General features: G+C 43.5%; 1 protein-coding gene and 1 long non-coding RNA gene across 10 annotated transcripts in view; one reads left to right on the top strand and one right to left on the bottom strand.

Annotated features, from left to right (window-relative positions):
* PRDM5 (PR/SET domain 5) overlaps window positions 1-18,613 on the bottom strand; it is a 92,946-nt gene extending 74,333 nt beyond the window's left edge. For 3 of the 8 annotated variants that reach the window (XM_062626625.1, XM_062626627.1, XM_062626626.1), the window contains exons 1-2: window positions 18,323-18,597; window positions 13,100-13,183 (exon numbers count right to left, since the gene is read on the bottom strand). In XM_062626625.1, coding sequence (XP_062482609.1) covers window positions 13,100-13,183; window positions 18,323-18,415 — 177 coding nt within the window. In that variant the 5' untranslated portion in view covers window positions 18,416-18,597. Of the gene's footprint in view, window positions 1-13,099; window positions 13,184-18,322 lie in introns of all 8 variants that reach the window. The other 5 variants (XM_062626623.1, XM_062626624.1, XR_009966264.1 and 2 more) reach the window with 4 other exon arrangements.
* Window positions 18,160-24,415, top strand: part of LOC134167711 (uncharacterized) — a 38,625-nt gene continuing 32,369 nt past the window's right edge. For both annotated transcript variants that reach the window (XR_009966265.1, XR_009966266.1), the window contains exons 1-2: window positions 18,160-18,182; window positions 19,994-20,110. This is a non-coding gene — a long non-coding RNA (uncharacterized LOC134167711). The remainder of the gene's footprint in view (window positions 18,183-19,993; window positions 20,111-24,415) is intronic.

Below are 24,415 nucleotides of genomic sequence, written 5' to 3'. Positions count from 1 at the left end.
AGTAGAGATCTTCTTTACCAGTGCATCAGCTGGCTGTTTCTGGCTCGAGTGCGTTTCCTCATTAGCTCCCTGCAGGACAGCAAAGCGCTTCTGCTTGGGGACAACAGATTTAGGAGGAAGCCCCTTGCTTTTGGTTGTCCTTTTCCTCCTTTTTTTTTGTTGGGTTTTTTTGTCACTAATTCCAAGCTTCCTGGGTTAACGGCCTCCTTCTTTCCTTCATGAGCTGGAGGGGAAGCTTGAGGCCCCTGCACAGTTTGGGCCGGGAGCAAGCATTCCTGCTTACTCTCAGCTTCTCTGACATCTTGCCGTCTGTTAATAGCATCCCTCAGCTCAGCCACCTCCTGGAGGAGGACCTCCACCAGGGAGCATCGAGTGCAGCCCTGCCCATTGTGCACCATTCCCTCACCAGACCAGTGCAGGCACTCACTACACTCTGAACTCTACACTGCAGCCTCCCCTCTCATCGGCTCTGTCTGGGTGCCTACGCTGGCCACCGCCAGGGCAGCCAGAGCAGAGCTCCCGGACCGGGCTCTTGTCATACAGCGTGTGCTCACAATCCCGCTCGCCTGCCCGCGCGAACTGCCGCGCAAACTGCCTCGACCCGCTCTGTTTGCCCGCTCTGTTCGCCGTGCTCCCTGGGGCAGGTTTTTACCCAGTCAGGGTTGGTGCTGCTGCTCCTGGCTCCGCCCCGTGTAAGTCAGCTGCTCGCGTCAGCTGAGCTGCCGGCTCCTGGGCAGGTCCTGTTGAGGACTTGAGGCTCCCTCAGTGGCTCTTGTCGCTCTGAGTTGAGGCTCCCGGTCGCTGATCTCCCCCTCAGCTCCGGTGTTGAAGGCGTCCTCTCTCAAGCTACTTATCTCAGCAATTCTTATGCTAATGAAACTCCTTCTGGTGCATGAGGTTATCTGACATTGTCAGAGACAGAACTACACAGAAGGTTCATTCCTAGACTTCTGCGAACATTACGCAAAGCTTTCATAAGAAGGGTTGAACTTCATGTTCACTGGAAGGATACACAACTCTGCTTAAGCAAAGTCGTGTGATCTTCTATAACTAATTCAGATTAGAGTACTAGCACCTCAACCTATCAACACGTGCTTTCTAACTCCTTAAGTAAATCACATACTAACACCTTAAATAAATCACATAATTGAAGATGTGAGGCTAACAATCTCAAGTCACTTTCAGAAGTAGATTGATTTCATCACCAAAACCAGAAGATCATTAAGGTGCTTGTTCCAAAAGTCACTGAAATTAATACAAAGTCATACACTTAACATTAACAAAAATTACTAAATCAAACTTTGAAGGAATTCATTAATGAAACTTAACTAAATAAACAAACTGGTAGGAATATTAATAACTACTTTTGACACCTATCTATCCATTAATTTAACAAAAATGGAAAACTAGGATGCAAACTTGCAAATGAGACAGGGCACCAATGTCTGACTTATGTGTGGCAAGTTATTTTAAATGCAACTTGCATAAAAATGCATCTAGATGCATTTGTCTAAGAAATGAGAAAAAAAAAATACTGAAAAGTAAAGAAAGATTCCCACCAAAAACATTACAAGCAACAATTGCAAATGTGAATATTATGTGAGGATTAGTAACTGGGAAGGTTGTCTTCATATAGAAAAGGTAAGACATTACATTGCTAAGAACTAGATTTCTAGTATTACATTCATCTTGAAAGCAAACACAGAATTATTCAGATTAACATTTATTTTGTCACGAAACTTAGGACACAATTTGACTTAACGCATCATATGGCAATGCCTTCCTATGCAAGAACCACATTTTACAGGCAAGATATCAAAGAAAAAAAAGACAACACAACCAATAAAAAAAACCACACCACCATTAGCTTACAGCATTTGACTTCCCATACCTCAGTCTTAAACATTAAAGGTCTGATCTAAAGTGAACTGTAGCCAACAGCAGATTTCATTTTGCCTTCATTAGTTTTCAGGCAGGCTGATTTAACTGAAAACAACTGAACAACTGTCACTGCCAAAGCAACGACAGTTAAGTAGTAGAAACATAAGCACATTTATTTTCTGATATAAATAAACATGAACGTTACTTTCCATTGAAAGACTTCTTTAAAATAACAGAACCACAGAATAGATAGGGTTGGAAAGGACCTTAAGATCATCTAGTTCCAACCCCCCTGCCACGGGCAGGGACACCTCCCACTAAACATGCCACCCAAGGCTCTGTCCAACCTGGTCTTGAACACTGCCAGAGGCAGAGCATTCACAAATTCCCTGGGCAACCCATTCCAGTGTCTCACCATCCTTACAGTAAAGAATGTCTTCCTTATATCCAATCTAACCTTCCCCTGTTTAAGTTTGTCATGGTTTAAACCCTAGCCAGACAGCTTGTTCACTCACTCCCAGTGAGTGGTGCCAGGCTGGAAGCAATCAAGGCACCCCCACCAAGGGCTCTCCCCTTCCCTGCGCCCGGACAGATGGGGAGGAGAATCAAAAGAGTGCAAATCCCACAGGTTGAGACAAGAACAGTCCAGCAACCAATGTACAACACAAATCACCACCGCTACCACCAACGACAACAGTGATAAGAGAAAATAACAAGGAGAAGAGAATACGATACCACCCACCGAAAAACGAGTCCGACCCAGAAGACCCCGCGTCCTTCCAGGTAACTCCCAGTTGCCCCCCACCCCGGGCATGACATGCTGTGGTAGGGAATACCTCTTTGCCTAGCTTGGGTCAAGTGTCCTGTCTCTGCTTCCTCCCGGCTTTCCCTCCTCCCTGGCAGATCATGAGCCTCACAAAGTCCTTGGTCAGGGTAAACATTACTTAGCAACAACTAAAAACAGTGTTATCAGCGTTGTTTCCAGGCTGAAAGTCAAAAAACACAGCGCTGCACCAGCTACCAAGAAGGTGAAAAAAATCACTGCTACTGCTAAACCCAGGACAGAGTTTTAACCCATTACCCCTTGTCCTATCGCTACAGTCCCTAATGAAGAGTCCCTCCTCAGCACCCCTTTAGGCCCCCTTCAGATACTGGAAGGCTGCTATGAGGTCTCCATGCAGCCTTATCTTCCCCAGGCTGAACAGCCTCAACTTTCTCAGACTATCTTCATATGGGAGGTGCTGCAGTCCCCTGATCATCCTCGTGGCCCGCCTCTGGAATAGGTCCAACAGTTCCATGTCCTTTTTATGTTGAGGACACCAGAACTGTACACAGTACTCCAAGTGAGGTGTTGCGAGAGCAGAGTAGAGGGGCAGGATCACCTCCTTCAACCTGCTGGTCATGCTCAAGGCCCAGGATAGTGTTCCGGGCAGTGGCTTGGGACACAGCGTATGTTTCCAGCCACCCGGTGGTTGCTTCCACCATGGTAAGCACATGGCGCTTGCCTTGGCGGGTTGGTGGGAGTGTGATATAGTCAATCTGCCAGGCCTCCCCATATTTATACCTCAACCATTGTCCTCCATACCAAAGAGGCTTTAACCGTTTGGCTTCTTTAATTGCAGCACGTTTCACACTCATGAATAACCTGGACAAGAGTGTCCATTGTTAAGTCCACCCCTCGATCACAGGCCCATCTGTATGTTGCATCTCTGCCCTGATGGCCTGAAGTGTCATGGGCCCACCGGCCCAAAAATAATTCACCCCTATGTTGCCAATCTAAGTCCATCTGAGCCACTTCAATCTTAACTGCTTTATCCACTTGTTGGTTCTCCTGGTGCTCCTCAGTGGCCTGACTCTTGGGTACATGGGCATCTACATGACGTGCCTTCACCACCAGGTTCTGCACCCGGGCAGCAATATCTTTCCACAGTGCAGCAGCCCAGATGGGTTTACCTCTGCGTTGCCAATTGCTCTGCTTCCACTGCTTCAACCACCCCCACAGGGCATTTGCCACTATCCATGAGTCAGTATAAAGTACTGGCCACTTTTCTCGTTCAGCAATATCCAGGGCCAGCTGGATGGCTTTCACCTCAGCAAACTGACTTGATTCACCCTCTCCTTCAGCAGTTTCTGCAACTTGTTGGCCAGGACTCCATACAGCTGCCTTCCATCTCTGATGCTTTCCCACAACAGGGCAGGACCCATCAGTAAACAAGGCATACTGCTTTTCACTTTCTGACAGTTTATTATATGGTGGGGCCTCTTCAGCACGCATCACCTCCTCCTCTGGTGACATTCCGAAATCTTTGCCCTCTGGCCAGTCCATGATGACTTCTAGAATGCCTGGACAACTGACATTTCCTATTCGAGCTCATTGTATAATTAGTGCAGCCCATTTACTCCATGTAGCATTAGTTGCATGATGTGTGGAGGAGACCCTGCCTTTGAACATCCAGCCCAGCACGGGAAGCCGGGGTGCCAGGAGGAGCTGTGCTTCAGTGCCAATGACTTCTGAAGCAGCTCAAACCCCTTCATAGGCTGCCAGTTTCTCTTTCTCAGTTGGGATATAGCTGGCCTCGGATTCTTTGCATCCCCGACTCCAAAAGCCGAGGGGTCGACCTCGAGTCTCCTCTGGAGCTTTCTGCCAGAGGCTCCAGGTAGGATCATCCTCCCCAGCTGCAGTGTACAGTACATTTTTTACATCTGACCCAGACTGGTCCAAGGGCTACTGCGTGAACTATCTCGTGTTTAATTTGCTCAAAGGCTTGTTGTTGCTCAGGGCCCCATTTAAAATCATTCTCCTTCCAGGTCACATGATAGAGAGGGCTTACAATCGAACTGTAATTTGGGATGTGCATTCTCCAGAACCCCACAGCACCCAAGAAAGCTTGCATTTCTTTCTTATTAGTTGGTGGAGACATTGTTATCTTGTTGATCACATCTGTGGGGATCTGTCTACGTCCATCTTGCCATTTTATTCCCCAGAATTGAATCTCCTGTGCAGGTCCCTTGACTTTACTCTGTTTTATGGCAAAACCAGCTTTCACCAGGATTTGGATTATTTTCCTCCCTTTCTCAAAGACTTCTTCCTCTGTATCGCCCCACACAATAATGTCATCAATGTATTGCAGGTGTTCTGGAGCTTGCCCCTGTTCCAGTGCAGTCTGGATCAGTCCAGGGCAAATGGTAGGGCTGTGTTTCCACCCCTGGGGCAGTCAGTTCCAAGTGAACTGGACACCCCTCCAAGTAAAAGCAAACTGTGGCCTGCACTCTGCTGCCAAAGGAATTGAGAAAAATGCATTAGCAATACCAATCGTGTCATACCACTTGGCTGCCTTTGACTCTAATTCATACTGAAGTTCCAGCCTGTCCGGTACAGCAGCACTCAATGGTGGTGTGACTTCATTCAGGCCACGATAGTCTACTGTTAGTCTGCACTCTCCATTAGACTTTCGCGCTGGCCATATGGGGCTATTAAAGGGCGAGCGGGTCCTGCTGATCACTCCCTGACTCTCCAGTCTACAGATCAGCTGATGGATGGGAATCAGGGAGTCTCGGTTGGTGCGATATTGCTGCCGGTGCACTGTTGTGGTCGCAACTGGCACTTGTTGTTCTTCGACTTGCAGCAAACCCAAAACAGAAGGATTCTCTGAGAGACCAGGCAAGGTGGACAGCTGCTCAATTTCCTCAGTCTCCAAAGCAGCAATACCTAAAACCCATCGGTACCCTTTTGAGTCTTTGAAGTACCCCCTCTTGAGGTAGTCTATGCCGAGGATGCATGGAGCCTCTGGACCAGTCACAATAGGGTGCTTTTGCCACTCCCTCCCAGTCAGGCTGATTTCAGCCTCCAGCACAGTCAACTCTTGGGATCCTCCTGTCACTCCAGAAATATAGACGGGTTCCACCCCTTGACAGCTTGATGGCATCATGGTACACTGTGCACTGGTATCTACTAGAGCCTTATACTTCTGTGGGACTGATGTGCCAGGCCATCTGATCCACACAGTCCAGTAAATCCGACTGTCCCCTACCTCCACCTGGCTGGAGTCAGGGCCCCTCTAATGGTCATCACAGCATTGGACACTTAAGTCGTGGTGAAAGAATTATTCTTCGTTATCACAGGAGCTGGAGTAATATCAGCTCTTCCACTCCATCTGGGAAACTGCTCACCAGAGACTGAAGCCGTAGCTCTCATGGGACAATCAGTCTTAGCCCTTGCTCCCCTCTTCAATTCACTCACCTGTTCCTCCAAAGCTGAGTAGGTTTTTCCATCCCACTTTGTCATGTCTTCTCCGTGATCCCGCAGGTAAAACCATAGGGTAGCCCATGGCATATACCTCCTGTATCTCCTCTCTCGAACAACAGGACGCCTTTTGTTAATAGCTGAGACGTGGGTTGGTACACGTGAGGAGCTGGGTAAATCAGATAGATCGTCCCTCAATTGTTTGAGATCCTGGGACAGTTTTTCCACAGCTGAGATGATGAAAGGGGTGAGATTGTCTTTGAACTCTCAGAGTTTATGAACCATTTCATCCACTGTTAGTGGTACTATGTCATTCCAGGTTACTGTTGCCAATGAATGGGCATATGATGACGGTGCATTCCGTGTAAGTTTTCACCACATGGGTTGTGTACATTCAACTTCATCTGGATCCATGGGTATATCCCCGTTATTCAGCTTGATGTGATAGATCATCTCTACGATGGCTGATTGCCTCAGAGACTGGATGCCTTTGTCTATAGTAGTCCACTAGGCCAAACGACTCATAACATTGTCCTTTTATGGAAACCTTTCTTTCACAGCTGCCAAGACCCGCCTCCAGAGACTGAGGGACTTTTTCTCTCTTGCAATTGCTTTGTCAATTCCCCCTTCTCTAGCAAGTGATCCCAGCTGCTTGGCTTCTGTACCTTCTAGTTCGTGACCATCGGCCCCACTGTCCCACCATCAGAGCAACCAGGTGATGATGTGCTCCCCTGGTTGACGGGTAAAATCTTTTCGTATATTCCGTAGCTCGGTTGAGGTCCGAGGTCGAGAAGTCACCTCTTCTTCTTCTTCGTGATGTGATGATGACTCCTGATCAGATGCTAGACCGGGTGGTGAATACATTGTTTCTTCATCTTGCTTCACCCTTCTTGCCTCTTTTTTGCTTTTTCTCTCTTGCGTACAGGGGCAGCTGATATTGGTACGAATTGGTCCTCTGGTTTGGCTCCAGTAATTATCACTGTGGTTTGAGTAGCGACTGTACTTGTTGCTGGGGGTGGTATAGCTGCTGTGCCTGGAGCTGGCGAAACCGTGCTGTCTGCTGCAGTTGAAGTTTGAGCAGCTGCTTTAGTTGCCACTGGGGTAGCTGTGCTGTTCATTGCAGCCAAAGTTTGCGTAGCGACTGTACTTGTGGCTGGGGGTGGTGAAGCTGCTGTGCTTGGAGCTGGAGTAGCTGCACTGACTGCTGCTTTGCCCTCAGATCCGCCGACATTTTTTTCTTTTTGAAGGTGCTGGATAGTGTTGAACAAGGCCCTGTAAGCATAGGCCAAGCCCCAGCACGTTGCCATGATTTGTCCATCTCTGGTATGACCAGAATGACCACACACCTCATTTAAGTGTTTTAGTAATTCTTCTGGATTTTGCAGTTGTTCAGTGGTGAAATTCCAAAGTACTGGAGGGGCCCGCTGACCTAGATACTTGCCCATACTATCCCACACACCCTGCCACTCATGACTGTCCAGCCTCAGGGAAAATCTCTTGGTCCTCCTACATCGTCGTTTGACCCCAGACTTGACCCAAACCTGACTCTGCTTAACTCTTGAAATCAGTTGTGGGCAAAATACACTCTGTATGCGTGCCAACATAGTGATCCCCATCACGATCAGCAAACAAGTCTCAACAGCATTAAAAGGCCATTCAAAAACTTCAAAACTCTCAAATGATGCTGTAAATGGTCTGGGGGGAGGACTGGGAGGGTAAAAGAAGGTCTCCTTCACAGGTTGACCACCCGAGAAGGGGAAAAAAAGATGTGTAATTGTTAAGCACTTCTATTATATACCTCCCAAAGCATAAAGGTGGTGACCACACTGGGAACATAAGCCAGATCAGCTTCATGATCAATGATTCTATTGTATTACAATTCATTACCATAAAGTACAATGAGACAAAAACCTTAGCCCAGGCCCCACACTTGAAAAACACTAATACAGCAAATATCGGCTCAAAGTAAGGTACGGTATACTGAAACTGTGAGACCAAGAGGAACAACCTTGAGAGCCAATAAATCAGCATTGTGACGAGTGACTATTAATCCGGACAGATCTGTCGTTATCTCAACCCTTTGGGCGCCAAAAAAGGAACTGTTGTGGTTTAAACCCTAGCCAGACAGCTTGTTCACTCACTCCCAGTGAGTGGTGCCAGGCTGGAAGCAATCAAGGCACCCCCACCAAGGGCTCTCCCCTTCCCTGCTCCCGGACAGATGGGGAGGAGAATCAAAAGAGTGCAAATCCCACAGGTTGAGACAAGAACAGTCCAGCAACCAATGTACAACACAAATCACCACCGCTACCACCAACGACAACAGTGATAAGAGAAAATAACAAGGAGAAGAGAATACGATACCACCCACCGAAAAACGAGTCCGACCCAGAAGACCCCGCGTCCTTCCAGGTAACTCCCAGTTACCCCACCCCGGGCATGACATGCTGTGGTAGGGAATACCTCTTTGCCTAGCTTGGGTCAAGTGTCCTGTCTCTGCTTCCTCCCGGCTTTCCCTCCTCCCTGGCAGATCATGAGCCTCACAAAGTCCTTGGTCAGGGTAAACATTACTTAGCAACAACTAAAAACAGTGTTATCAGCGTTGTTTCCAGGCTGAAAGTCAAAAAACACAGCGCTGCACCAGCTACCAAGAAGGTGAAAAAAAATCACTGCTACTGCTAAACCCAGGACAGAGTTTTAACCCATCACCCCTTGTCCTATCGCTACAGTCCCTAATGAAGAGTCCCTCCTCAGCACCCCTTTAGGCCCCCTTCAGATACTGGAAGGCTGCTATGAGGTCTCCATGCAGCCTTATCTTCCCCAGGCTGAACAGCCTCAACTTTCTCAGACTATCTTCATATGGGAGGTGCTGCAGTCCCCTGATCATCCTCGTGGCCCGCCTCTGGAATAGGTCCAACAGTTCCATGTCCTTTTTATGTTGAGGACACCAGAACTGTACACAGTACTCCAAGTGAGGTGTTGCGAGAGCAGAGTAGAGGGGCAGGATCACCTCCTTCAACCTGCTGGTCATGCTCCTTTTGATGCAGCCCAGGATACGGTTGGCTTTCTGGGCTGCAAGCACACACTGGAGCCAGCTCACGTGAAGTTTCTCATCGACCAACACCTCCAAGTCCTTTTCCGCAGGGTTGCTCTGAATTTTTTCTCTGCCCAACCTGTAGCTCTGCCTGGTATTGCTCCAACCCAGGTGCAGGACCTTGCACTTGGCATGGTTAAACTTTATGAGGTTGGGATCAACCCACCTCACAAGCATGTCAAGATCAGTCTGTATGGCATTCCTTCCCTCCAATGTACCAACCGAACCACACAGCTTGGTGTCACCAGTAAACTTGCTGAGGAAGTACTCAATCCCACTGTCCATGTCACTGACAAAGTTGCTGAACAAGACTGTTCCCAACACCAATCCCTGAGGGACACCACTCATTACTAGTTTCAGTAACACATGCATTTGCAGCATCTTCTTCTTGGTTTTAACGTAACAATGAAGAAAACATAATCTTGGCAGATAGATAGAAACCAAACCTGAAACATGTAACATTCAGCATTACACAGCATATTATATGCCATCCAATCCTGACCAACATTTCTTCATGGTATATAATAGTATTTGAAGAAGGACTAAGTCTTTCCAGCCCTCCCTGTTTTAACAGTTGTCAAAGTCATCACCAAAAGTATATGCTTGCCACAATCCAATGAATGCCACTTTCTTGGTGAGCAACAATAAAGAAAATAAACTGAACATCTGAGCCTTCAGAGGCAAAAACTTCTGTGAACTTCAACACCTAAAGATTATTTTGGTTTTGCCTTCAAGCACTTGCTCTCCCAGCAAAAACGTTAATTTAAAGTTTCTATGCCAAGTATACTAATACAGACCAACAAAGCAGTATTTAATCAAGGTGCTAGTGGGATACTAACAATAAGAATAAAACTCATCACTAGCAACTAGCTGCCTGCTTAAGTAGTGTTAACATGCAATTCAGGCTGGGGGATAATGAGAAGGTGGGGGAAGGGGGGAAAGGAGGGAAGGAAGAAAGGAAGGAGGGAGGGAGGGAGCCAGCTATTTGGACATTTTCTTGGCTTTTTATTACTACTCCTAACTTTATGTTTACCACAGGTTTGTGGGTTTTTTCCCCTTTTACATCACTTGTAAGTAAAACATTTCAGCATATAGCTCTTTACAAAGATAACAGCAAGATCAAAGACACTTCCCCCCACCACCATCGGTCCTCTGGCATCTGTTAAACGAGCAAGTGTAAGCCTTTGATTTCTTCACCACTCTGCAAGTTACAGCCAGGCCAATAGCATTCTGCTAGGTTTAATTCAAACAGAATCTCTAATATCCTCAGAACTTTATTTAACAAAATCACTGGACGCAATAAATTTGCTGGGTTCCATGTTTTCCTGAAGACCAAAAGAAAACATAATGTGTACAATTTTGTCTCAACATGACATCTTAAAGATGCCAACACAAAATGCTGGTCTTGGAGAAAAAGGAACAGCTTGATCAAAAGAGACCACATCACAGACCACTACTCTACACAACTAGAAATGCATGTGGTAAACTTCCTCAGAGAAAACTGTTCCACAAAATTGAAGCTCAGATCCCAGGCATCACATGCCAAGAAATGAAATGTTCCACCAATGTTCACTTTTACTTCACTTAGAAAAACTCTCTACCACTTAGCTTTCTTCCTAAAGGTGTCCTCTCTGAAAATGCATTGTTTTGACTGCCATCAGACTGCGAGGCCAAGCTTTAGCATGCCTTCACCCAACAGTGTTCAAATTAATTATTTTTCATATCTTCAGTACAGCTGACTACCCAAAAACTTGGCTAGTTGCTGTGTCTGCCTCCCACAGTCTCTGCAATAACCATCTACTCGCAGTGTTCAGCTTTCTACCTTCTGCATTCCTGGTCTTGATTTTCAATTTAAGACTACTCTCAGCATGATTTACATTGTACTATAAAGCTCACGCTCAGATCAACCTCAGTAAACATGAACAACTTGGGTTCAAACATTCAGGAAGTCATAAAATTCGGTATGCAGGAATCTTTTCAAGGCTCTCAAAACTATGTTACAGTAAGATATTATGAAATCTTTTCAAACAGCTCATAAAAAAACTCGTTTTCTGGTTTGCTGTTGATAGGGTCATATTAGTGTCATCAGTAAATCCATGTATTTGGTTTTTATTTTCTGTCTTACATGAACAGGTAAATCTCATTTAATCATCAGCAATGAGGAATCTGGAAAATCATACGGCTTTCCAACAAACTTAAAGACCTTGTTGTTTCTATAATCCACCCACCATCCCTTCTGAAAACCTTGTTCTAGCTCAAGTATTTTATTGGTTTCAAATAACCTGCAGAAACCATGAAAAGGCAAGTGAGCCAGGGCACATTAACATGTACAGCAAATATATCTAATAAAAGCACACTACATTGTTTTAGTTTCAACTGAGAACAAAGGAGATGAAGCCAGCTGCTCTAAGTACATAACCAGAGAGGGGAACAAATTGTCCACACCTCCTCTCTGGGAAATGATATTTTGGACACACTGTAAGATATTTTTTTTTTTTTTTAAAAGAAAAAGAAAAGAAAAAAGGGAAAGGGGGAAAACAAAAGCACAGGGATTCAAAGACCTAACATTCATCTAGGAATATTTTGCCACTCATTATATTTCTATTGATTCTGGGTTTAATGTGACAGGCTTTTAGCATTCTCTCACTCATAAGAGCATAGAATCTAGTTACAGCTCTACTAAGATTGTATCAATACTATGCTCTTTATAAGCTGCTCAGCGATGTTAATGCTAGAAGGGATTTTTTTTCCAAATACACATTTATTGTGTAATAAATGCATAAACAGTGCTTCAAGCCACATGTCAAACATAAGCATTTTTTGTACAGTGCCACACAACAGAAAAATAAGTCATCCTTACACCTCTAACTATAGAAATGTTCAAAAACAGGAAGGGAGTCCCCTTCTTGGTGTAGACCAGGACTAAATATCATTCAATAGAAACTGCTGGGGGATGAGGAGAAGAAAAGGAATTCTGCTCAAAGAACTACAGCATAAAAGAAAGATAATAAAGACAGAAGCACTGAAGACCAGGTGCTTCTAACAAGTTGGAAATGTTGCTATTACAAGTATTTTTCAGTTAGTGTAATTTCTTCAATTGCTCAACTGATAGATTTTTACTACAGGCAAACACAACTATGATAGGAAATAGGCTGGGTTAGGGACCTAATTACAAAATCTAGTCTACTGTTGCTGCCTAACATGTATAAAATACTTTCAATGAGTCCCAAAACTCACTATGCCTTCCTCTGCCCACAACACCAGATTTTTTGTTTTGCTCAAGATCTCACAACTACACATTGCATTACAAAGTTGCTAACATTTGAAAACTTCCCTTACACAATTGCCAAACCCTAGAAGAAGGGTCACAGCAGGAGATGTTTTATATTACACTTGGAGTAAGCCATTAATTGACACCTGTTAATCAGCATATATCAGTATTTCAGTAACTTACAATCATCTTCCCATATTTAAACCTTTTTAACATTTTTCAGTAATTTTCACAATGTTGTTATATTTTTCTGGTTTGCCTGACTTGGTATTTTTCACACTTCATTGATAGGCTTTGAGCAACCTGGTCTAGTGGAAGGTGTCCCTGTCCACGGCAGGAAGCTGGAACAAGATAATCTTTAAGGTCCCTTGAAATCCAAATAATTCTATGTTTCTGTGATTAGAAACTATCATTTGTTGTTTCTTTATAGTTTTAAATAAGTCAATCCCCCTCCACCCACAAAGCGTATTTTAAAAGCATCAGTGAGTACAAAATCTCATTACAGTATCTTTAAGCTGGAGAAAAAAAAAAAAGAAAAAGGACTTGTTATGGTAAATCTTAATTCTGAAAACACTTTTGGCTAGGTGTGCTAATGTCATTTTAGACTACTCACTTCCCACATGAGCCTGCAGTCTGTGCTCTCATCCAGCTCCTCAGGCATTCGCTTCTCCCCTGCAAAGGGGCCAAATTTTTCACCCTAAAGGCAAAATTATAAAAGAAAAAGAATTAGTGGAAAAAATAATCGAATAAAGGCAAGTGAATTACCAACCTCCAGCAGAGGATCACTTTCAGCTTCAAATGGCAAAGGACAGTTTTCCTTTCTCATCCAACTACATGCCACAAGGGTGCGCACCCTTCAGGATTCAACTTCAAGCTCATTCCCACTCTTCTCGTAGCTTGGAGAATCTGTTAAAACCATACCTTTCCTGTACATGCTTATTTCCCCTTTGGGAAACAGCATTTTCTTAATTTTAAACAAGGCTGAAATTTACGCGTGAAATTTCTGACATTTCTCACAAAATTTTCAAGTACCTTGCAATAGACAGCCAACTAAGGCATGAAGTATTTGGCAAGCACAAAGTTTACATTAGATTTATTTGCAAGATTATTTGCAATACTACTTTTTCAAGTGCCACATATCAAAACACTGAATAACTGAGAGTCTGATCATACAGAGAGATTCATTTAAAAACAAAAGGAGTATGCACATGTCTATGAATTAATTCAAGCTTTCATAAATAAAATTAAAATGTTATACCACCTGCTACTCATAACACATGCTGTGGAAGCATCCATTGATATGTTCTTCCATCACAGATGTCACACTACCAGAAGGGTAAATTATTTAAATAGGACTTTCTTCTAATACAGGCCTAGCTCCTCCCCATTCCCCCAACCCTGTCCTTATTTACAGTGACAACCCCTACAAACTGGAATGCACAATGTTCCTTTAAGCAGTACTCAAGTCTAAAAGCTCTATATACTTCTAAGCATTACAGATTATAAATATATAATGAAAATCAACTTTGGTGTTTCTTTAAAAATAATGCTATTATGGCTAATAAAAGTATTGATCTTCTCCACTCATCCCTTCCCCCAGGCATGTTCCATGATCCCAGTAACAGCCTGCTACATGTTTTGTATCTTGCTTAGTTTTTACAGATTCCCTACAGGTAGAACGGAGAGAAAGAACAATGCATCATTCCTCTGAGAAAACAACCAACCAAAAAAACCTAAAAAAAAAAACCAAAAAAAAAACCTTGTATTTAAAATTGAACCTGAAAGTCAATAAACAAAGGAAAAGCAAATTGGCATTGCAGGACAAGGTAACAGAGTTGAGGGCCAATATTTACAAATGTGCAAAAAGAAGATTTCATTAGAAAGAACAACAAAGCAGAAAGTAAAAAGACAACAACTGGAGCCCTTCTGGAGACACAGAAAGGGGCAGTGACATCAAAAACTGGCACTATGGGTCTTCACCTCTCACTTATCTCCATATCACCTTTCATTGTTTTGCTAAACAAATGAGGTCAGAGTTCCTCCCCTGCCAGTCATTTCCCAGTTCCATTTCTGCCTGCCTGGGATTTAATACTCAAACTGAAATTTTCTTCTTAATCATAGAATGGTTTGGGTTGGAAATGACCTTAAGATCACCTAGTACCAACCCCTCTGCCATGGGCAGGGATGTCTCACACTCCATCATGTTGCCCAAAGCTCTGTCCAACCTGGCCTTGAACACTGCCAAGGATGGAGCATTTACAACTTATTTGGGCAATCTGTTCCAGTGCCTCACCGCCCTTACAGTAAAGAAGGTCCTCCTTGTATAACCTGAACTTCCCCTGTTTACATTTACACCCATTACCCCTTGACCTATCACTACAGTCCCTGATGAAGAGTCCCTCAATCTTATCAGTAATGAAGGTGAAAACAGGTGAATACACTTGAATGTGTACAGCCATAAACATTCTCAGCTGAAGCTGACACCCCAGTAAACATACTAATATGTGCCAGGCAAGTGTCACATGAAAGGCAATTTGCTTAAATTGCATTGTTTTCTCAGATTAAGAAGGAGGAAGAGCCAAGGTGATATCAGAGGAAAACTTCTCTGGAAACAGTAAGGTCCTGTCTAGCTCAGTAAAGATAAGGCAGGCCCTTTCTGGAGCAGAAGCCTCCTGCCAAGCTGAGCTGGCTTCCCCCATTCACTCAGAAAGTAACAGGCTTGGTGCAACAGGGAAAGCAGCTCACGACAACTGCTGAGGTCTAAAAGGGCATAATTTTATCTGCAGAATCTTTCATTACTCATAGCAATTATCAAGATGGAAAGAATCCTATTGGACTATAATCTATAGTCCAATCTATAATCTAGATTAGTTCTATAGAAAGAAAAAAAAGAAAAACAGTAACACAAGTTTACTCTGGAAATTATTTAAAGACATAATAAATAAGAAACCTAAAAAAAACTAGTCTCCCACATTCACTTCAGCGGCAGAATAACACTTTTTAAGACAACCTGAAAAGATTAATTACTTCTTTAAGAATTTTGGACGTTTCCACAACCCTCACCTCAGAAATACCTTCGTACTTACAATCCAAAAGATCCCTAGGTACCTTGTAAAGCATCTGCAGTGTTAATTTTACCCATCACCAAAGCATGCATCACCTCTGGGATGAAGCACAGCAATAGCTTAATAATGCATACTGACTCAAAACAAGGAACACCATACAGCATTCCTATCTCAGCTACTCCAGACACATAAACCTCTACTGTAGTATGTTTAAGACCTTCTAGAAGCTTAAAACAATAGGAAAAGCAAAAGGCAAGATGTCCAGCTCTAAATGTAAAATATATGTAACATAAACAATAGCTGATTCGGAAGCTTTCTAGCTTCTCAAAATTGGAAAGAATTTAGAGACAGCAAAACTTCATGTCTTGGATCATGAAGGTCCATGGAGATAAGTGTAATTATTCATTTAGCCTTTCAGAGCATTTTCTTCATATATATATGTATTAGTCCTAGTTAATAAACATGCAGTCATATGTCATATATTAATCAAAACCACACTAAGACTTCAAATTCCTCCCTGATGAATAAAAGTGAGACATATAATAGAGTCTAAAGTCAACCACATTAATTATTCAAGACATGAAGGCACATCATTCAAACGTTAAAAAAGCTATTTTCAACAGTTGCTTTCAAGAAAGGAGCAGTGATAAATCTTCTTCCGGTCTTAGCAATGAGAAATGTAGTGGTTCTCCAATGATTAGACCAAGGTCCTTATAATACTGATGCTGTAACCAAAGGAGAGCTACTGAAGAAAAAAAGTTACAAGAGAATCACAGCTTGGGTAGAAGTAACGAAACAAAAAGTTTCCACATTTTATGATTACAGATGAAAACTTCAAAGCACAGCGTAATACCTAAAGGCACAAAAGCAGGTAGCAGACAACAGCCATTCAAAATGTATTATCACCAAAATTTTGCTAATAGGAGAATTTTCAGAGGCCTAATTCATGATTATTTAGCACTTGGAGAGTTGGCACTGCAATTTCTGATTATAAAATAATTTGAAATGTGTTTTACTTTCAGTCTTCATATTCAACACCTCCTCCCAATCCCAAAGCTTCAAAGAACTGATTTACCTGCTATTAGCTACTTTATCACAGCCATGAAGTGTAGTACTGCTGCCTCATTACCAGAGAAGAAAATATGTTGAGAGCACTTCAGATGTGATTTTTCTTTTTGTGGAAAAGAGTAACAGGCTGGCTATATCCAACATGTCATCCATGTCACTTACACATCCACCCTTTCTGAACAGCTGTGGCAACACACAGTGCTTCAGTCTCCAATCATTTTAGGAATACCTGTTCCAACCACTGCCCACACAGCAACTCAAGAGCTGGTTCCTCAGGCTATCAAAGACTAATGTCCGCCTGTCAGACACAGACTTCTGATCAGGGATTTTCATACCACAATCCTGTGTGCTACCAGCAGGGGATTAATTGTCAAATAAAGGACAAGCCTGTAACAGACACTCCCAATACAAACAGATCTCTTACTACAACTGCCTCTGCCTTTACTTTCTGCATTCCACATGCTATACGTGTCACACAGCACCATTTCATGTTTCCAGGATGTCCTGTATGATGTGCTCACACTGGCAGAGCTCTGATAGCATATACTTTGCCAGCGTAACAGAGTTCAAAAGCAACATGGAGTAATTCAGGTAGGAAATGGTCCAACTGTCAACAGTGTAAAGGAAGGGGGCTCAGGCCCTGAACCGAAATTCAGAACCATATGTAGATAATCATTTCCTTGAGCTTCAGTCTACAGCTCACTCTATTTCAGAGTTCAAGGATTAAGAAGTGCTAGTAGCATAGAGACTTCCCTGCTGTGTGAAGTCCCAGTTTTCAAAGGAAAGATCAGAACCTCTGGGGGGAAAAAAAAATAAATAAATTATGCCCACCGATATAAAATTTTTCACTTCCACCCCCTGTTAATACTGAGGGGCACCTTAAAAATGAGAGACCCTCTACCGATGGTGTCTAACCTTTGTTGATGAAATCACTGGAAAATTAGGCAGCCCTCCCACCCCACTCAGAGCCAAAACCAGGACTAAGATGAAAAGCAAAACACAGAAAATACATATAAGTGTATACTAATAAGGGTTCATAACTTTTATGCCTTTATCTGTGCTACCAAGCCACCTGGGCAGTTATAACTGGGATTTCAGGTCATCAAGAGATTTTCTATTCAATTATGTCAAGGGACAATACCTGGTTAGGGTATGAGAGTAGTGCACCACAACTGGACGGTATTTTTCACAGGCCCGGCTTTATTATCTCGAAACGACGGACTCAAAACACTGCTCCCGCCGAGCCCTCAGGTGAGAAATGCGGCGGGAGCCTGCGGCCGAAGGGGGCCGCAGATGGGCGCCGCGGCCTGAAGGCGATCGGTGATTGGGGAGCCAGCCCTACCCTCACCCCAGCGCCAGAAACACCAACGGAGTTTAAACAAAACGGGTGGCACAGACACCCACAGAGAAAACCTTCCGCCGACTGCACAGGGTAGGACCCCGCCGCCCTTCCCCCCCCCCCCCCCCCGGGCGGCAGCTCCCCGGGACGAACCCTTTGGGGGGAATAGGGAGATCAGGCACTGCCTCCCCCGGAGGGGAGAGCGCCCACAAAGTGGCTCTGAGGTAACGTTAGATTGCCGCAGCCCGGCCGGCGGCGGCAAGGAGGGGAGGAGTCGCCCCACTCTCCTGTGATACGTGGCATCCGCTCCCCGCCTGCTCGGGCCGGCCCAGGCCGCTACCCTAGTTGCCCGACCATCACCCACCTTCTTAACTCTGCGGGCCGCGTAGAGCCCCATCCCGTCCTGCACTTTTGACGATTTCAGGGCAAACCTATCCGGCACGTACATGCCCAGCATTTTGCACCGAACAGAGCCGCCGCCTGCTACCGGGAAGAAGGACCACCGGGGACTTCGATCCCACCGGGAGCGCGAGCGCAACCGCCGGGCCAGGGGAGGGCGTACGAAGAGGGGCTGGCTGCGGGGCTTCCCTGGCTCTTCAGGCCGAGGGGAGGAGCAAAGCCGCCCTCGAGGGGGAACAGGGCGGGGCATCAGCAGGGGGCGCGCGCGCACGGCGGGGCAGAGACCGCGCGCGGGCCGGTTAGGTGGGGGTGCGTCAATGTCGGGACTAAAAATACGAGGCCCTCGGGCTTCCAACGCTCCCACGGCTGAGGCCTGGCCTCAGCATGGGTCACGGCACCCGCGGCCTCCTCATGTGTGCTCAGGCATAAGCAGTGTGCTCTGCAGAGGCATGAAAGCCTGCTTCTCATCTGCAGGCTGGTTTGTCCAGAGCAAATGGCTGTTCATCATACAGTCGTGGCCTTATGGTCCAGCACCGGCAAGCTCATCCCTCAGGTTGCTGCAGTCGTGTAACCCAGACGCAGCTGGGAGTGCAGAAAGGTGGGCAGGCATCATGGGGTCTCGGGTCCAAAAGGTGGAGCTAATTGTGAAGGCCAGCAGAGGCAGACAATCTGTGCCCTGTCACAAAAACCCAGAGGTTTTTGTGTGTTTAAGAACTGGGACCTCTCACATACATGCTTAAATAGTCGCTGCTGGCATGCACAGATATGAGTGCTAGAGAGAAACAATACCCACACTTCGCAGTTACGTAGTCACACTTTCCACAAACACAGTATTGTCTCAAAACAGCGCCCATTTATCCTCATTATTTTTGTATTGCAGGAATGGGCAAATCCAGATTTAGATTCACTTTTGAAAACACATAATCCTTCACTTTTGGAGACTTTTTTGGTGGAAAAAAGAGGGAATGATGGAAATCTAGCACTTCTAAAGGAACCCCAAACATTCTGTCTAATTGTGTTTGTCTGAAGATTAACATATGTTTTCACTGTATACCTAGCAGGGGCATTGTATTCCAACTAATACTGCGCACAATCTAGTTTGAACAGGGAGAAAGAAGTTACATTTTAGCAGGTTGATGACAGCACACCACTACTCTTTTTCATAAAACTGCAATATCCAACATTGAACTTTTTCTAGAAGACTGAGAAAGCTGGAGTTGCTCAGCCTAGATAGGAAGAGGCTCCAGAAGACCTTAGAGCAGCTTCCAGTGCCTAAAAGGGTCCTACAAGAAATGTGGAGAGGTGCTTTTGACAAGAGCATGTAGTGATAGGACAAGGCTTTAAGCTGAGAGAGGGGAGATTTAGATCAGTCTCCTTTTGTAGCATAATAGGTGTTATGACATTAAACATATTTACAACTGTCTGGCCACTTGTACCAGCATTTTTTTTTTTATTTAAATTAATCAGCCATCGACCATAACACCTTATAAATGGGTTTCATATGCTGTTGGTGTCAGCATTTGTCCTTTCTGGTTTATACAAAGGTCAGTGGGGGGAATAAAGTCAGCCTTGTTGAGCTGAGAGCTGCTACTTGGGTAGATATGTATGTTAACAGTTCTGTCGTGTTTTGTCCTAGCTGCAGTGGCAAGGAGGGTGAGGTCCAAATGAAGCAAATCAGACAGAACAGAGATGAAAGATGACACAGGGTGCTGAATGTACACTGATTATTAGACAGTGGTAAGACCGGAGCCTGGTAAGTTTCAACATAACTATTTTGTGTTTGGTACATACACAGCTTGGGTGCGTATAGCCTCCCTTAGTTCTCTGTCATGAACAGAACTGATTGCAGGCCATACCTATGCCAGCACTGCCTTCAGCTGAAGACACAGCATACACAAGTGAAAAGTATGTTCTTGCTGGCATAGCTCTAAAGTGTCCAATTGAACTACTGCATACAAACTTCTGTTGCAATTGCTGCAGATATACTGGGGTTTGCTGGCATAGCAGCTGAAAAATCTCTCCCCTCCTCAAAGAGCAAACATTGAGCTGTAACTCATTTGCAGTTTAGCACAGGGAAACTGAATGTGCTCAGCACTGTTTCTGTTTTGCTCCATAGTTGCTTGTTTAGAACTACATGGAACCGTAAGGAGAAATACAAGGGCATCCAGCAGCCTTCAGGTTTGAAGCCTAATGGTGTCTAACTATTTACATAACTTCCTTGGAGAGAGGAAGAGGTATTTTCAGAAGAAAGCTCTTACGTAGTTATGGAAGCTGCTGTGCCCAAATGAAATTCATGGCAGGAATCCACGTGTGGTGACAAACAAAATAATTACAAGAGTTACTTTTCTGAAGTTACAATACTAGTTGCAACACTACACCAGAAGCAGGGTATGATATTCCCTCCACCAGAGAACCGGTTAACTGAGGGTTGTACTTGAGTTACATGTCACATTCTAAGGGAAGAAAGATTTAACACAAAAATGGTCTTGAAGATGCTGAAAGTAATCATGCCAGCCACTGAAGTATCCAGCAGCTTAGAAGGAAAATCTGTTCTCCAGAAGAAAGGATGCCCTTTCATAGCTAACCCCTTGTTTAAGATGGTGTAATATCATCCTTAAAAGTTTTCAGGGACTTAACATTTCTTTCCTCACTCCTCCTGCCCCTCAGGCAGCTGGACTGAAATCAGAGAGGCAAATGGTTTTTTTATCTGAGAATTCCTTGCATCCCTAAGTATTAGAATATTAGCTTTTGCAGTATCCATATTAATATCAGAATTTGATTCTGGCACCCGACAGATCTCAGAAAGGGTGTTCACAGTAATGGCTCTCCCATTTTGTACATTCACTGGTCCACAGAACATTTCTACAATGCAAATTGATAAGGTTTGCTGCTACTGTTTCGAGAACTTCCCTCCTGGATCTGTGTATCTCATTCAGAACCATATCTACTTCCTCTTAACCTGGTAAGATCAGGAACAGTACCTGAGAAACAATCTTTGGTTTATCTGGATTGTACCCCGTTTGCAGGACATATCCAGACCTGGTATCTGGACCAGGATGGAAAAGGGCTTTGCACTTTCATTTTGCACTGAAGTTTTCAGGAAGCAAAGGCTTCAGCTTGACTAATGATAGAATCCAAGGAGAAGATGGGAAGAGGAATACCATGCAGATCTCTCAGGGTTTTTTGATCTTTTGCTATACAGAATTCAGCCTAAAGTTACCTTTCTTTTTCTACTCCATTCCCCAAAGAAACCAACTGATAGATATGGGGAAAAAAAAAATCTCTCCTTCTTTAAAGCGGCTATGGTATACAATGCTGACAAGCTGAATACAAAACCATATTGCTTTAGTCCCCACAACATGCCAGTGCATACAGACAGGAGTCTTTCATTGTTTCTGAAGATAAATCCAAGTGTAATACTCTTAAATTAAATATTTAGAAACAAGCAGCAAATGAAGTAACATAGCTAGTAACAGCTGTGTATGCCTTTAGAATCTACCCTGCTTTGTGACCAATTCTACTCTTGCTACTAGTAATTACCAGCACAGTGACTCTAAGTACCCGGAACAAATTGTGTTGACATGGAGCCAACTTAAACCATGTGTTATACTACTAACTAAAAACTCAATCTCTTATATGTAAGACAATCTACTTTACAAACCAAATAAGTCTAGCTTTTGTAAATACGACAATAAGCCCCATCTACTCTATGTCTTAGGGCTAAGGTGTTTGTTTTTTTTTTTATTTCCACTTCTAACCATGTTTGTTTTGTCTGTATTTTCTGGTCATCTGAAAAACTTATGTTATTCTATCCCTAACACGCTTTGATTTTCTGAGGAAAATTCCTTTCAGAGTTATTTTTAAGGACTGCTTTCTTGTTTTGTGGCTGCTTGTTTTTTCTACACTGATTCTTTCAGATCATTTTGAATTCAGTAAACACTTGAACCTAAAGAATTATTTCCTCACCAAATCCCTCTTCTAATCAATGCACAGTTGGCCTTTTGGTTTTCTCTGTAAACCAATACAGACGTCTTGTGTTGTGATTCTCAAGGTCACACAAAGCAGTGAACGGTAAGATTAGTTTTTAACTTGTCTCTTTCCTTGCTTACATGTACAGAGTTGTTACTGTCAAAGTTTCTTTCTCAAATATTTGAAGTCCTGGAAGTTAGCTGCCAGATTTCAGAATTAAGATTTTTCTCCTTCCCCTTTGAAAATATAAAAAATACATACACGTGTTTGCATTTCCATTCCCAAGCTGACTGCATATGAAGTGTTTACTCTTGAGTTTTTTAAACTGGAGTTTATAAATAAAAATCTTAAGACAAAATGTTAAGTGAATAGCAGATTAAGCTAGTAATGCAGGTTTCACAGTAATGTATTAAGGAACAACCACTTAATCCACATCATGCTATATGGACCTAAAAGAAGCCAAATACAACTTGACTGTAGTAGATTTTTGCTGCTGTCTCACACGACAACTACACATAAGCAATATACGTCTAAAGAGCTAGCAGAAAATGGTTAAACATACTTAGTACCAGTAACTTGCTGGTAGAGTTGTAGGCTCTACCCAGAGCCCCTGTAGTGTTTACATTTTTATCTTGACAAATTCAAGGTGTGATCTGATAAACCAGGTTGCTGTTCAGTAGTGGAAATATAGCTACAAAACATAAGCAAAAGGCATAGAGCATACAATTGCTCAGGTAGCACCTCTTCAGAAAAATAGCAGCAACTCTAGCAACAGTGGGTCTTGAGCTGAATTTGAGCCAAAGTTGTTATGCTGGTGTGAAAAATAGATATATATTTTATATATTTTTTATATATTATGTATAAAATATATGCAATCATTTTATGCATTTATATATATTATATATATACATTTACTCGTACACCCCAGCGTGAAAGACTGCAAGATAAAAACAACTTTCAGTATTGGTTCAGCCTCAGCACACAAATATATTTGCTTGTTTTAAAACATCTAGTGTAAGCCATCTCCATTTTCTTCAGTTACAGAACTGACAGAATAACTTTGTGCAATGGCAAATGAACTCCCAGGCCACATCCTTACACACTGTAAAAGTGTCTTCCTTAGCTCAGTGATAAATTTCAGCTCAGGAGTGCCTTTCTCAACTAATCTCCCCTTGCTTTTCCTATTAGTCCTTTCACGATCAGGTCGTGTCCCCCCCCCGCCTCCCTCCCCTTTGTTAATGGAAAGGGACTTTCCAGATCAGCTTCTCCCTGGTGAGCTGGTTCTTTCAATCCTAACCATTCAAACACATGCCCCACTGCATAAAGGTCATACCTTCTCAGGCCCCATTTCCCATTAGGCCTTGCATTGAGTTGATCCTTCTGGGATCAGTAAGTCTTAAATTTACCTACTTCCTCTTCTACTTGCAACCTAATCTTGAGGGGGATATTCACATAACATGAGCTTTGTCACGAAGTTGATTACTACTCTCTGCAACTATTTTTATGTGTTGAAAAAACATAGAAATTAGGCTCCCTTTCAATACCTGCTCTTTGCCTATCATTTAACTCACTGTATTTGTCAGTCTAAACACATGATAAATTCTCACAAAACTGTGAAAGAGCTTTAATGCTGTGTTTTCCCAACATTCCTGAACAGAACATAGAAGCTGACACACCATGTTGAGTTTTCTTGTGGCAGGAAGACAGCTGACTATTGTACTATGAGCTTACAGTGGTTTGTTAATATTATTATAGCAGACAGAGGACAACTGTAAGTACATTTTCAAAATCTGTCCTATCCTTTGCTCAGAGACTTGTTTCAGGTCCTCTTTCACAATTCATTATACTTTTTGGCCTCACTGTCTTCTTCCCATTCTCAGAAAAACAGCATTTGAGTTACCTCTTTTCAACTTCATGAATGTCCACTACTCTTCACCTTTCGGTATCCAGTTTAGCTGTGTCTGAACCACCAGTGGAGGGTTTAAACTCCCTGATTATCCACAATACATACTCGTCAGTTTCTTCCTGAACTGTGAGCTGTAGCGATTCAATTCTGCTGGTCACAGAAGAGAACAGTTTGCTCTAAGGC

Source organism: Pezoporus occidentalis, unplaced genomic scaffold, assembly GCF_034315485.1.
Source record: "Pezoporus occidentalis ecotype Australia unplaced genomic scaffold, CSIRO_AGI_Poc_V1 ctg295, whole genome shotgun sequence".
Lineage (NCBI taxonomy): Eukaryota > Metazoa > Chordata > Aves > Psittaciformes > Psittacidae > Pezoporus > Pezoporus occidentalis.
This window is presented reverse-complemented; position numbering and strand designations above follow the sequence as displayed.